The sequence below is a fragment of the Danio rerio genome, chromosome 9, assembly GCF_052040795.2.
Source record: "Danio rerio strain M-AB ecotype USA chromosome 9, GRCz13ab, whole genome shotgun sequence".
NCBI classification, from domain to species: Eukaryota; Metazoa; Chordata; class Actinopteri; order Cypriniformes; family Danionidae; genus Danio; species Danio rerio.
This window is the reverse complement of record NC_141029.1, coordinates 26,234,018-26,249,356: the sequence shown is the minus strand read 5'-3', so window position 1 is coordinate 26,249,356 and position 15,339 is coordinate 26,234,018. Positions and strand designations below refer to the sequence as shown.

General features: G+C 35.8%; 1 protein-coding gene across 4 annotated transcripts in view; it reads left to right on the top strand.

Annotated features, from left to right (window-relative positions):
• The window catches only part of tmeff2a (transmembrane protein with EGF-like and two follistatin-like domains 2a), a 104,968-nt gene that overhangs the window by 34,289 nt on the left and 55,340 nt on the right, over positions 1 to 15,339 (top strand). For all 4 annotated transcript variants that reach the window (XM_087265758.1, XM_087265756.1, XM_087265757.1 and 1 more), the window contains exon 3: positions 2,014 to 2,143. In XM_087265758.1, the coding sequence (XP_087121884.1) occupies positions 2,014 to 2,143 (130 nt within the window). The remainder of the gene's footprint in view (positions 1 to 2,013; positions 2,144 to 15,339) is intronic.

The following is a 15,339-nucleotide window of genomic DNA, read 5'->3' as shown; positions in this document are numbered from 1 at the left end:
CAAACAACAATGTAAATGATGAAATACAGAACTGCATGTACGCAGACATGTGGTCTTTCATTAAACAAGATGAAATTGCCAACTACTGGCCTGGATGGAAAGCACAATATTATTATTTTATTTACAGATTTTTTTTCTTACAGATTTGTGTTTTTTTGAATAACAAATCTGAAGATATTTGAATAAACAGATGACAAAGGAAAACATAATTCTGGTGTAAAATGACTCCTGTAGTAGCAGAGTTGGTTTGACTTTGCTATGAAAATGGTCAATTGGTTGATTTTCTATTTGTATTGCTATAACAGTACAAGCAATGTATCTATCCATGCCTTTCATTTTCCTTTTTCCTGTATTCCATTCATTTCCATCCATCCAGCATAATCATCTCCTGTAGACTGAGCTTTGCCTTTTTTCCTCCTAATTCACCTCCTCTCTCTGGATCTCTTGCCAGTGTTGGCTCGGTGCTTTCTCATCCTGCATAATATTGCTTCTCAGCCGATAAAACAGCGAGTACAAATCCTGCTCCAGAATCGATGGGCACAGTTATTCCTGTGACCCCTGCCAACCATCTGGCCAGCAGCCACACAGTCGCTCAGCAGCCCTGACTGTACCTGCCCCTCCGGGGGCCTGACAGAGCCTGCCTGCTGGACCAGACACTGTGTGTCCAGGTGGATGAGTGTGTGTGCTCCGGTCACACGCTTCCAAAATACTCGCGTGAGGTTTGGAACAGCTTCATTTTCCACCAGGCCACCCGTGAATTGAAACTACCGGCTTCTTGTGAAATCAAGCTTTTAAAGTGGGCTTTAAAAAGAGAGACTGGAATGTTTTAGAAGGATGTTGGTGCACTGAAGTGTGATATAAAACATGAATAAATAAATCTGTTTTAGCTAATATTAGCAGGGCATTAAGTTATATTTAAACTTATTTAGAAGTTTATTTATACAACAGCAGTTGGAAGCCTTGTAAACTAAAATGTTCCAAATGCAAATGAACATTTACAAATATTATTATCATCCAATCATCTTGTGCTTCCCTTTTTTAAGTTAACACTTTTACTTTTTCATGGTCTCTAGACATTTTGTTGAATAACCAAGTAACTCTGCAACTACTGTACATGTACACTAGCAGTCAACTGGTCATGCAGAAGTCTCTAATTTAAAATTATTAAAGTGAAATAATCATATGACGTTTTATAAAAATTAGTTTGTTTTGTTTTTAAAATGACATCAGCAAGTAAGTCACCAATATTATCTACAGTTTTATGTCTCACTCATTGTTTTCCTTTTGGCCCTTTTACACATTTCTAGATTGTACAAAGACTCTGACCTGCCATTGAAAAATCTTCAAAACTAATTTTCATTTTGAAAATATCACGTTACAGCCAAACAACCTAAAACCATAGATTTGTAAATGTTTTGGGATATGTTCCTGCCAGTTTTCTTGGACTGTAATAATCTTGTTTCCGGCTGTTTTGGGAATGTGGGCAGTGTGTTTGGCAGGCTGTATTTCTGCCCCCTGTAGCTTCATTCACATTCAGATCACATAATTCTTATTCTTTGCTGGGAGCTCATCAAAAATCCTCCAAATAAAGCAGCGCTAAAACATCACAATTAAGCTGTATGAAATATGTAGGTCAGTTCCATGCTTAATTATTAGTCTTCTACATTGCATAATGTCTTTAAAGAAGGACTTGCTTGTTTCCATTTCATACTGCACTTACATAAATTGTGGAATTTATTTTTATTAATTGTTTTTATTTCTGAAACCTACTGTTATTTTAACAGTGTTTATTTATTTATTTATTTATTTATTTATTTATTTATTTATTGTGATGTATTTGCATTTATTACATTTTATTCAAAGCAGATAACTCAAAGTTGTGCTATACTATAGACCTGTACTTGCTTGTATCTTATCTAAGTGTTCTGTGTTGCTTGTTTTCTTTGACGATTCCACATCTCCCTTGTATTTTAAAAATGTCCTAATAATTCAAATCTCTTCTTTTTTTTTCAGTGCAACAATGATTATGTTCCTGTGTGTGGCTCCAACAATGAAAACTACGAAAATGAGTGTTTTCTGCGGAGAGACGCCTGCAAACAGCAGACTGAGATCCTGGTTGTGTCTGAAGGATCCTGTCCAGCCGGTATGTGCATTCGTGTATCCCATGAGTCTGTGTTGGTTAATCCAGAGCCTAAGCATTTACCCATGAAATGTGAGAATGCAGTTACTTTATCAGGGCCTAAAAAGTTCAGTCAGACAAAACCTATTAAAGTTTAAACAGGCTAAAACCAGGTATTACTGCTTTGTGTAATGCATTTGATGCATTTTAAAACATAGCATAAAATGCTTTTAACCCTTTTATCGTGTTGTTTTGTGTATTGTGAGCAGTGGTAAGAAATAACAAATTGCAAATACCCATGTCAAGGGGTAGGGGTGTCCCAATTCTCTTTAGCTTTAAGGCGTAGGGCTAAGGGGAAGGGGTAAATACCCCTTCAAATGAAGATTTTTCAGATTCACGCTTGAAACCAAAGAGGTACGAAAATTTCCCAGAATACACCAGCCACAACGGCAGGATTGCTGCACCCGGAAGTAAGGAGATCCACAAATTAATATTTTTTTGTTATTATTACAACTTTTTTACAGCAAACAAACATAATATATTAATTATATTATTATATTACAAACTTAATATATTCATAACCGATTTCGTGTTTTACTGTCATGCTTTAAAATAACAAATACACTACAATACAAAACGCTAGATTTCGCGATTTATAATCCATAATCATAACTCCTGTATAGCAGTCCCACAATATTCTGACACTCGATGACACTCGAATACCTTGTCAGAAATGTTTAGTGGCTGGGAATTAACTTTTTACAGTGTCTGCTATAATGTTAATGTTGTTTTTGGTGTGTTTACATTGATGAATATGGTCACTGGGTAAATGCAGATTGTTATGATAACATAATATATGCCTTCTGTGTATATATCGGTTGTAAGGGCCAAGTGGAAGGGGTAGAGGTACAAAAATAGAATTGGGATTGGGCTTAAATGTGTACTTTTATTTGTAATACTTTCCTTCGACCTGCAGTCACTACTTTATTTTTTTTCTTGTCTATGGTACTTGGCTGAGTAGAAAAATCAATCCTGTGATTCCCATCAAATCAAATCACACATAGAAAGTAAATTGCATTACACTTCATAAATGCAGCAAACTATTTGGAAGCATCAAAAGTGTCCAAAATTCAATTCAATTCAATTCAGCTTTATTTGTATAGCGCTTTTACAATGTCGATTGTGTAAAAGCAGCTAGACATAAATGGTAATAGTAACTGGAACGGGGTAGCTCAGTTTTTAGTGTTTAAGTTCAGTTCAGTTTAGCTCAGTTCAGTGTGGTTTAAAATCATTACTGAGAGTCCAAACACTGAAGAGCAAATTCATCGATGCGCAGCTCGACCGATCCCAAACCATGCAAGTCAGTGGCGACAGCGGAGAGGGAAAAAAAAACTTCACAGATAGGAGAGTGAAGAAAAAAAACCTTGAGAAAAACCAGACTCAGTTCGGCACGACCATTTTAATTTCTCCGCTGTGAGTTTGGTGTAAAAACAAAATGGATAACAGAAATACTGATGATCCTATATGATATTCAAACATATACTTTAGAGTCATAAACATGCAAAGCTTTTACACTCTGAGGTGTTGTGGAATGTGCATAAAATATTCCACCTGGTATTATGTTATTGATCTGATCAGAAGTGCTCAGCTAAGATGCATTACAGATCATTTAATCTGAATAAGTAAACAATTGTTACATTTTTTTTTTTTTTTGCTGGCTATGATTAACCCATGATTGTTATTTCCATGATCCACTAATTGAGCTTCACCACAAAAAATCTTTTTATTGTTCTTTTGTTGTTGTTGTTGTTGTTTTAAACATTACTTTCGAATTCTAATTCTGTTTTGTTGAGTGAATATTGTTGGCTTTTCGCTTAAGTGTTAGGGCAGAAAGGTTGTTCCACATGTCTGCTTTGTTTCTGGAAATGATTTCCACAAAACATCTAACTTTTTCCTTTATATAACATTGATGATTACGAATGAGCATTGCCTGTTTATGGCAAATCAAGGGCCAAATGATTGGAGTGAATATGTGTTCTACGGTCAGTAAAACGTTGTATTGCGGAGGGTAAAGCAGATGTTTGGTGCTCTGGGAGTTGCTGAGTCAGACTCCATTAAACAGTGCCTAAACACACTGAAACCTCTAAAAATGATCTCCAGGGAGGGGAGAGAGTGTGGGAGGCCAGTATTTGTGCTTATGGAGCATCCAGAGAATGAAATGTTCAACTCTCGCCGTGTGCGTTTGCTCGCGTTTGTGCAGGTAAAGTCATAATTCAATCCCAGCAGGAGGTTGGTTCTCATCTATCCCTGGATGTGTGTGAGCATGTACTTGTCTGTAGGTGTTCTGGAAGGCAAAAGCTAATTTACTGAAACAAGCCACTGAAGACAAGAGAGTGTTTGTCTTTGTCTCTGGGATGCTTGAATGGCACCACAGAATCATCGTTCTGTCTCTAAACACTTGCCTGCCATCCTTTGATTTTTTTTTTTTTCACTCTTTATGTTCATGCATTGAGTGTAAAGCAGACCTTTGGGATATGACTCTGAAAACAAAGCTAAAATTACCAACAATTTCGTGATTACATGAATCTGCCAACAATGTAATATGCTGCAGTTTCTAGGTGATAAGAACATTAGAGTTAGTAAAACGCTAACCTATTTTACACAAATTATGATTATGGAAAGATTAGTGATAATTAAAGTCCTACAAAATACTATAGAAAGATCTCAAGTCTTTAACGATTTACATGCTGCATCACACATCTCTGTATGACTTTTTTATTTCATTTGTTTATTTAATTATTTCAATTGATTAGAGATGCTTGGTGACTTTTTTTTTTTTACCTTTTTCAAAATTAATAATTCAATTAAATCTGAAAATGGAATCTAAAATAAAATTCAACTGGAAAATAGAAATAGATAAATAAAACAAATTTTATAGGACACTGTAGCTCACCTGATGCAACTCACAACTTGTTATGTGAGCCTTCAAAACATGGTAGCCATGTTGGGTTGGGGAATAATGTGAAATTTTATGGCTACTGGTTTTCAGTATTCTTCAGAAGCTCTTCTTTTTTGTTTTTAAAATAGAGGAGAGAAAATCAAGCAGGTTTGTAACACATGGAGGATGAGTAAATGAGGATTTTTTCCCCCAGTAAAGTCCCCCAGTAAAGTCCCCCAGTAGTTTTTCCCCACTTTTCCTGCCTTAAAATTAAATAAATGACCTATGTGCATAATTATAAATATTTAATTTAATGCAAGTTAGGTCAGCTCAACAGTTCCAAGTTTAAAAGGGTTTATTTACTTTTAACTAAAGTCAACTTGAAACTTGCAACAGGTTTTTACTATGTATAGGTGTAGAAACCCTTTTAAACTCCCCCTACCCCTTTAAACTTTTAGCACCATTTCTGAGCTGCCCATCCTCTTTTGGTGGATGTTTTATCTGGAAAGTGCAGGAAATAAATACTATAGATTTAGCAGAAACAGAAGCAGTCACATATTTCCAATAAGCCTGTTTAAAAATTACTTGCCAAAATGCCTCAGAAAAAAAAAAGATTTGAATATATTTTAATGGTTTGATACTAAGAAATTCACAAGCCCAGCAAATAGTTCCTCTGAGGTGCCTCTAAATGCCTGGTACCTCGTAAGCTTTTCTTCGTTTCCTTTGTTTCCTTGGCAATTTCGAAATCTAATTAAAACATATGTCTGTTTTTGCAGAGAAATATCCCCATGACAACAGTTTATTAGCATTTCATTATTCTGACTGCAAATATATGAACTATGAAGGTGGTACTTCGAGGTTGAATTTCTCACGTGAAATGTCCTAGGAAATGTATGGTCAAGGATAAACATCTGTTTATAGCTTATAAAATAGTTTCTAGTTTCTTTTTTTACACCAAGGTTTCTCACCAAGGCTGTATTTTTTAGACTTTTATGTGAAATATTATGGTTTCAAACAAGTGTTTTATATCTGATTATTTTTAAAATGTAAGTTATCATGTGATGGCAAACCTGAACTTTGTGGATCATTTCTGAAGTGTCCAGTGTCATATGATTCTTCATAAATCAGTATTTTGATTTGCTGCTCAAAAAACGTTTACTATTTTGATCAGTTTTGAAAAAATATTGTTTAGTTGACATTTTTTAAAGTACTGTAGAACATTCATAGAAACATTTATTTTTAATACCAAAAAATCAGTTATGATATCTTTACTGTCACTTAGATCAATTCAATTTACCAAAAAAGACTAAACAAAACGTTTTTAAATGAGTACACCCCTCATAGATCTCTCTTTTAAATTTATAGTTTCTATAGGATGCTTTACAATAATAGAATAGTGCAAATCCATTAGATTAGTCAATACCAAATCTGGAACCAATCTAACAAAAAAAAAAAGCTACAAATCACAGTTCAAAAATTAGCACACCCAAATTATAATTATTAGATTTTAAATATTTAAAAACAAATAATAATGTTAAGCAGTAAAAATCAAGAGAAACAAAAATGTTACATTTAGTTAAAGTATAGTAGAGCAAACGCAGTGGGTAGCACAATCGCCTCATAGCAAAAAGATCACTGGTTCGAGCCTCGACTTGGTCAGTTGGCATTTCTGTGTTTGCAGGTTCTCCCCGTGTTCGCATGGGTTTCCTCCGAGTGCTCCGGTTTCCCCCACAGTCCAAAAACAAGTGGTATAGGTAAATTGGGTAAGCTAAATTGTCCATAGTGTATATGTGTGTATGGATGTTTCCCAGTACTGGGTTGCAGCTGGAAGGGCATCCGCTGAGTAAAGCATTTGCTGGATAATTTGGTGGTTCATTCCGATTTTGCGAGCCCTGATTAATAAAGGGACTAAGTCGAAAAGAAAATAAATGAATGAATAGTTGAAAAAATCTAACTCAAAGATAAATGATCATTTCTGCAAAAACATGCAGTTTCTATGTAAATGAATACCAGACACAGTAAAAAAAAACTTTTATTTGTCTCTACAAAAAAGATTAACCATTAAATAAAGTCTGGTTCTTTACACAGTATAAAAACCTCAAAACTCTTTAACAATATGCATGCTTTTTTATGAATATGTACTGTGTGTGTCACAAATCTGTCTCCATATGTGTGACTTTCTGACAAAGCCAGTCTAGCTCCAAGCTACTGTATAATGTGTAAGACTATAAAAGTTATCCAAAGTCAAACAAAAAGTGCTCAGGGCTAGCTTAAATAATGTGATGGTGCTCTTTTGGTAAGAGATTCGTCAGAATAAAACGCAAAAATCAGTCCAAGGCACTCGAAAAATGTGGAAAAAATATGTAAAAGCCTTTGTTGTCATGACTATTTCTTAAAACTGTGCCTACGCGTTTTAGCAGAGAGCTGCCGTCATCAGGGTAACAGTGATCAGGTGCATCTGGAGTTTCTCTTGAATGCTACGGTCTCGTGACTCATTAGAATATTTAAACAATACTAAAATAATATATTGAACACAACGTAAACTCAACAATCATCATTAATTCAGCATTGAGAGAGCAAAAAAACGTATACAAAATGTTTGTCTTATACAAAATATTTGTCAAAAAATACAATGTAGATTTAAATAAAATGAGACCACAAAAATATGTATATATATAGACAAATACACAAGTATAGTGTACAAATAAATGCATATACATGTACATACTCATATATATTACTATAAAATCTTTATCATTTTGTCCGTAGCTTATAATTCAATCCTGATGCTTTAAACAGTCTAAAAACTCTTCAGCAGTTTCATTCTGACTATGTTCAATTTAAATGTAATGCTACATTTTACACACATCATTATGTGAAGGATTAAATTATGTGGTTGATCAAAAATGTAATTTACCTGAAACTTTGCTGAACGATTTCTATCTGAAAGAGCTTGAAGTCAGACCCAGAGCCCGATGAGATTTTCACACGTTGAGAAAAGAGACGGAGAAATGGACGGATGTTTCTCCCAGCTCATCTAACTCTTTGACACTGATTTCCTCTCCACTAATTCCCTGGCAAATGATCCAGCAGCTGACAGATGACCTGCAGAGAGGAGTGAAGTGTATTTTCTTTATTTCTCCAAGGCTGGCTGCAGATCGCCTCCTCTGTCTTCATTCATACATCAATATTAGAACTGAAAGTGAGCACCTTCATGCACCAGGAAATAGAACATTGATTGCAATAACCGGCGGAAATATTAAAGACGTCTTATCACATCATATTCAATTTTTTAAAGTTTTGTCATTAGTTTCTCATGGAGATTTTCACGTCTCTTAGAACTTGAAGCTGCCTTTGGCATGAGAATATTGAAACTCGTGTGCAAAGCATTCTTCTGATTTTTGCAGATTATTATCACCCTACAATTGCTTTGTTTTTTGAAAGAAGTCCTTGTCATCTATTTAATTGATAAAATATCATAATGTTATTCAAATATCATTCCTAAAATACTGTATTATTTGATTTTTTCATTTTATTGTGTGTTTGCTGCTCTCCATGGTGCTGAATCCCCTTCTGCATGTGTTGAATGACACTGAATGGAATCAAAGGCTCCATTGAGCTTGGCGATTACAATCTTCTCCTTCAGACTAGTGCCTGCATTTAATGTTTAGGTAGTATTTAAGCCCTTTGACTTACTAGAATAGTCCCTACATTTATCTGCAATCCCCACCAACAAGGCTGTTTGGTGAAATCATGTTATTCCCTTGTCCCACTAAATAATCTCACCTCTATTACTGTCAAACCTCTTCTCTATCACATTTAGACCATTTCACAAAACGAGTCCTTGCTGAGCTTCAATGAAACTTTCAGAAGGCTCTCATATGCCAAAAAGAGTATCGCAGTGGTGAGTACATGCATTGATAAGTGGGCTATTTACCTTGTGATCTGTAGCGAGTTCAGTGCTGTGCTGCTGTAAGATCAGTGTGAATAATGTGCTGATTAAGGAGACGGACCGGTGCTTATATTGAGTTTTCAGCTCGGCACAGGGCAGCTCGCCATTAGCTTAGTGGAGCATAACTGTTGAGAGGAGAAAGCAGTTCATTTTCGGCATTGGAAATCGAGGTTAAGATAGCCTTTTTGCGTAATCACACTACATGTAGAGCTAGAGTACTGTAGCTTCACTGCAGAGAATATAATGCAGATTGTAACAAATGTCTGTTTTGTGCTGAGAATATTCACAAAGACCTGCCAATAATTTATCATTAAGTGTATATAAACTATAAAAATGAATGAAAAGTTTTTTTGTTTATTTTAATGTGATGTCAATATCATATCACAATGACTTTGTTTTAGTTATATTACTTTTAATCTGATATGTTGTGTGTGTCAGAGTGAAGCACGTCACTGTGACCTTTTCATGTTAGCAGCTCATGATTGCAGCGTTTTCAATGTCCTGTGTTTCGATTGTAATATGTGGTCAATAAAACAGAACGAAAAATACTTCTACTCCTACTACTTCTACTATTATTACTACTACTACTACTACTACTACTACTAATAATAATAATAATAATAATAATAATAATAATAATACCTTAATAAAGTAAGGCGTATTTGCAATGTGTTTCCTTAATTTGTTCTGCCTGTTTTTAAATAAACAATGCATATGCAGTTTTTATGGCTAAAGAAAGAAAGAAAGACAATAGGCACAAATATAAGTATATATTAATTTTTACTTTGCTGAACTTATTAGATTAAAAAAAAAAAAGAGTCAGCTTAACTATATATATAATATACAACTTCAAATATCTGAGCTTTAAATTGTACAAAGATGTACAAATGAAAACAAGTACATTTTAATTAAATAAATTCTCTTTAAAATTGTATTTGTGTGTGATTTGTGATTTTTATATATATTGTTACACCTGGCTCAAGGATGTAACCTAATAAGGGAGACGACAAAGAGAAGTATAATCAAAAAGAATATTTATTTAACTCAATGTAAATTATATAATCAAAATATCAGTATGTTCAATCAGTGTGAAATGCAAATGTATGGATGCGGTAATTGTTGTCAGTGATAGTGTATGGATGCGAAACAAAGCATAATGCCCAAATAGGAGCGCTGCTCTGGCCAACTGCCAAGTGAATGGACAGCGGCCCCGACAAACTCTTTGCCGGGGTTTAAATAAGGGCGCTGACCAGCATCAGGTGCGCTGAAGGCACGCCCCCAATCTAGAATCAAAATCAAACACACAAACAACACAACGCAGTCCTAACAATATATATATGTATATGTGTTATTTGTATTTCCAGACATCAAAAACATGTTTTTAGTCAAGTAATGTCAAGTACGGGGTTGGCCTAGTGGCCAGGTGTTTAGCACTTTGGCCTCACAGCTAGAAAGTCACTGGTTCATGTCCTTGCTGGCATTTTGGTGTGGAGTTTGCATGTTCTCCCTTTGTTAACATGGGCCTCCTCTGAGTGTATTGGTTTTTCTCACAGACCAAAGGCGTGCGGTAAAGGTGAATTAAATAAACTGGCCATAGTGGGTGACACGGTGGCTCAGTGGATACCGCTGTCACCTCAAAGCAAGAAGGTCACTGGTTCAAGCCCTGGCTGGGTCAGTTGGCATTTCTCTGTTGCATTTGCATGTTCTCCCTGTGTTCACGTGGGTTTCCTTTGGGTGCTCCAGTTTCCTTCACAGTCCAAAGACATGCGCTATAGGTGATTTGAATAAACAAAATTGGACGTAGTGTATCTGTATGAATGAGTGTGTATGGGTGTTTCCCAGTACTGGGTTACAGCTGGAAGGCCTCCGCTGCATAAAAGATATGCTGGATAAGTTGGCAGTTCATTCCGCTAAAGGGCCGGTGTCCTGCATATTTTAGTTTCCACCCCAATTAAACATACCTGAACCAGCTAATCAAGCTCTTTCTAGGTTTACTAGAATCTTCCAGGGAGGTGTTTTGAAGGAAGTTGGAGCTAAACTATGCAGGACACCGGCCCTCCAGGACCGAGTTTGGACACCCCTGGACTAATCTGAAGAAAAATGATTGAATGAAACTGGCTGTAGTGTGTGTGAATGAGACAACTTCAGTATTTAAGTTCACTAAATTTAATCCATGTCCATACACTTGAATTATAAAGTCCAGTATCAACATCATTCTTATTTATAATTTATCTATTTAGGTTAACTAAACTTAAACCACTTCCAGTATTGTCAAATCCTGTCAACTGTAACGTGAGTTAAGACAACTTCATTATTTAAGTGAAGTAAACTTCAAATTTGATGGCAGCATAAACGTTAAGCATGAAACAACTTTTTTTGCAGTAGAGTAGGTGTGTCACAACGTTACTTTGTTAAAAACTGCTACTTGCCGCATGTGTTGGTCAAACACAATGTTGTTAAAAGAGTGTTATAACAGCACCTGCAGTGTGTTCGATCTCAGCTGCTGACAGAGACCATCTGCCTCTGAGCCTCCAGCCCAACTTCACTCAACCCATGGCTTTGTGGGAGACCAAGAAAATTGCAAAATCACCTCATCACACATCATTTGTGATGAATGACAAAGGCAGCGAAGATGTTGAGCTTGACTGAAGCCTCTGGATGAGAAACAAAGGTCTCTTCCTCTTAATCAGCCTTCTGGCCTTGTTTGATGCAGCAAGCTCAGCAAACTCAGTCCAGAAGTGTGCCGACAAACAGCATTCCTCCTCCAGACTTACTCTCAAATACACTTTTTGATCTACTAGCGAACTTCATGAATTTTTGAGGCAGTGGAAGATTTTTTATTTATTTATTTTTTTAACCCAGTGCTTCAGGACAGATTCATTGCTCTTTTTTTTAACACATTTACATGTTCTTGCCTTTTAAGGTCATCATTTTGTATCAGGAATGTTGAACTGAATAAAAGGATGGAAAAGTACTGCATACTGGATTTGACTGGGTCATAATTTGTTTTTGTGATTTGAAACATGCTAAAAGCTGTCTGTTCAAGTTGTTGACATTTCTGCTTGACCGAGTTCAAGAAAGACCCATTGTCCTAATTCACTTTCTGTGGTCAGAGAAAATGTCCGGCAGTGTTTTAGCATCGTTTTTCTGATGTTATTTTCAATACTTTACCCAAAATTACAAACTTTTCGATTCTTTTTTTGACCACAAATTGTCATGATACAGATAATGCGCTGCAAATAGTGTGGACCTTCAGGTTTTGGGATTCCCTGACATATTTTTTGGGAGGTGCATTCCAACTTGCTAATTTATTAGCTTATATAGTTTATTCATCATAATAATTTTTTTCTTTTAATTTATGTGATATTTCAGTTTCTGCTTGATGTTTTTATTTATTAGTGTAAATAGGCCTTTAAAAGAACTTGCTTGTACCAAGTGGTCTTATAGTTTACTGCCCTTTTAGTATTTTTCTAGTTATTTAGGTCTACCTTACACTCTCATAAATAAAGACATGTATCTTTATTATCAATATTGACCCTTCAAATACAAATGTGTACCTTTTGAAAAGGTACCACCCCAGTGACCGCTAGCTCTCTGCAACTCTGACATGGTTGCCCACTAAAGCTAAGCAGGGCTAGTGCCCGGTCAGTACCTGGATGGGAGACCACATGGGAAAGCTAGGTTGCTGCCGGAAATTATGTTAGTGAGGCCTGCAGGGGGCGCCCAACCTGTGGTCTGTGTAAGTCTTAATGCCCCATTATAATGGTGGGGACTCTATACTGCTCAGTGAGCGCCTTCTTTCGCATGATACGTTAAATGGTCTAAAACGGTTAAAAAGGTCCTGACTCTATGTGGTCGTTAAAAGTCTCTTTGAAAAAGAGTAGGGATTTCACCCCAGCATCCTGGCCAAATTTGCCCTCTGATCTCTGTTTATCATGGCCTCCTAACCATCCTCATATCATAATTGGCTTCATCACTCTGTCTCCTCTTCACCAATCAGCTTGTGTGTGGCTGCCGTCACGTCATCCAGGTGGATGCTACACACTGGTGGTGGATGAGGAGATTCCCCCTGTGTTGAATGCCCAGAAAATCGCTATATAAATGTATGGAATTATTATTATTAATATTATTAGTAGTAGAAGTAGTAGTATAATTTTTATTGCATACCTTTTTTTCTTTATTACTAAGAGTGTACTCTAAAAATAATTTTTCAAAATTGTTAAAAAAAAAAAAAGGATCATTTGAGTGATCTTTACAAGAATTACCTGCACATATTTTGTCTTTTCAACTCGAACACTGTATTAAAATGTCAAGTTGAATCTAGCAAAAAGAACTTAAGTTGAAAAACGTAATTTTGGTAACTTAAAGATTAACATTAAAACCAGAGGTGGATAGTAAAGAATTGTTTATTTTGTAACATTTTACTTTGCATTGAATTTTTTCAATTGCATATAAAGCATTTTACTTGAATGAAGAAATGCAAACAGTAAAACCTTTTACAGTAAATGTGTGTGTATGTCTGTGCATGTATGCGTGCGCATGTGTGTATGTGTGTGCACCTTGTATTCCTTGCATTGTAGACATATACACTCATACATTCATTTTCCTTTGGCTTAGTCCCTTTATTTATCAGTGGTCGCCAACTTATCCAGCAAATGTTTTACACAGCGGATGCCCTTCCACCTGCAACCCAGTACTGGGAAACTTCCATAGACACTCATGCACACACAAACACTATGGTCAATTTAGTTTATTCAATTCATCTATAGCACATGTCTTTTGACTGATGGGGAAACCGGAGCACCCAGAAGAACCCACGCGAACACAAGGAGACAATGCAAACTCCACACAGAAATGCCTACTGGCCCAGCTTGGACTCGAACCATTGACCTTCTTGAGGTGACAGTGCTAACCACTGAGCCACCATGTTGCCCATATGTACATAATTTGTACGTAAAATATGTACATAATTTTTGAGTTTGTGGGGACATTTATTGTTAGTCCCCATAAGGAAAAGAGTTTATAAATCACACAGAATTAAGTATTTTGAAGATGCAAAAATTGCATATTGTTTTCTATGGGAAATGATAATAATTGTACATGTGTGTGAATGCGTGTGTGTGTGTGTGTGTGTGTGTGTGTGTGTGTGTGTGTGTGTGTGTGTGTGTGTGTGTGTGTGTATGTGTGTGTGTATGTGTGTGTGTAATCAGGAAAATCTGTATTTAGCTTACTCAAATGCTAAGATACTCCTATGCAATAAAGTAGAATATTATGAAAGGTTTAGTATACAATCCTACACTATTAGTCGTTTTGTTTATTTATTTGTTGTTGTTGTTTAGAATGATTTTAGTTTTACTTGTACTTAGGTTAAATTGTTGGCTTCTCTGCCCATGTCTTGCAGAAAAATATGTTGTTTTAATGTATTCATGATGACAATTTTGGTCTCTTGATCGGTATATTTTCACACAAAAAAAAGTTCACAATGAATGAATGAATGAATGAATGAATGAATGAATGAATGAATGAATGAATATCTTACATGTAGACATTACAGTTAATATTAACTAAGGTTTGCAATTTTGTTGATGAATATTTTTTGTATTAAAGCCAGAGCTGAGCATTTGATGTCCAGATGGCCAGATAGTCTCTCAGGTGATCAGAGAAAGAGAGCATGTGACATTGTTCTGATTAAGAACAGAACTTCAATTGACAGAAAATAGTCTGTATTCCATAAGCAATCTGTAGTTCTGTAAGTGAGGTTGTGCAGATTTGTTGGTTAAAAAATGGAGACAGTGTAAATAAAATATTTATAATGACAATCTTTAAAAAAATCTTTCTTTGCATTCAGGATTGATCTTTATAAAACCCAGACCCTTGTGCATGTCTGCTTATATATTCATGGTTTTATCTTGCTGTGCTTTTTGCATTTTCACTTGAGTGTCTTGCTGTACGTTCCTATCCAGTCAGACCGCATCATTTGCTATGATTCACAGCTTTACCTGATTTTACAGCACAAGTAAAGAAATACTGGCTCAGTAAAACATGAAGCCCTGAATCCTGTTGTAGTAATGCACAAAGGGGAGGCAGAAGAGTTATAGTTTCTATTGTTTATATTGAAATACTAAAACCATACTGTGGTAAATTTAAGAGCATATGCGCATGTGTCCACATTGTGTGTGTATCCTAGTTGTGTGTGTGCACATATCTCCCTCTTGCATCATTTGTGCAGCCTACTTTTGCCTACAGAAGCTGAATGGATCACATATTCATGTTTGATCCACAGAGAACACTAAAACATAATCTGTGGTGTGTGTTGAATCCAAGGGGTCC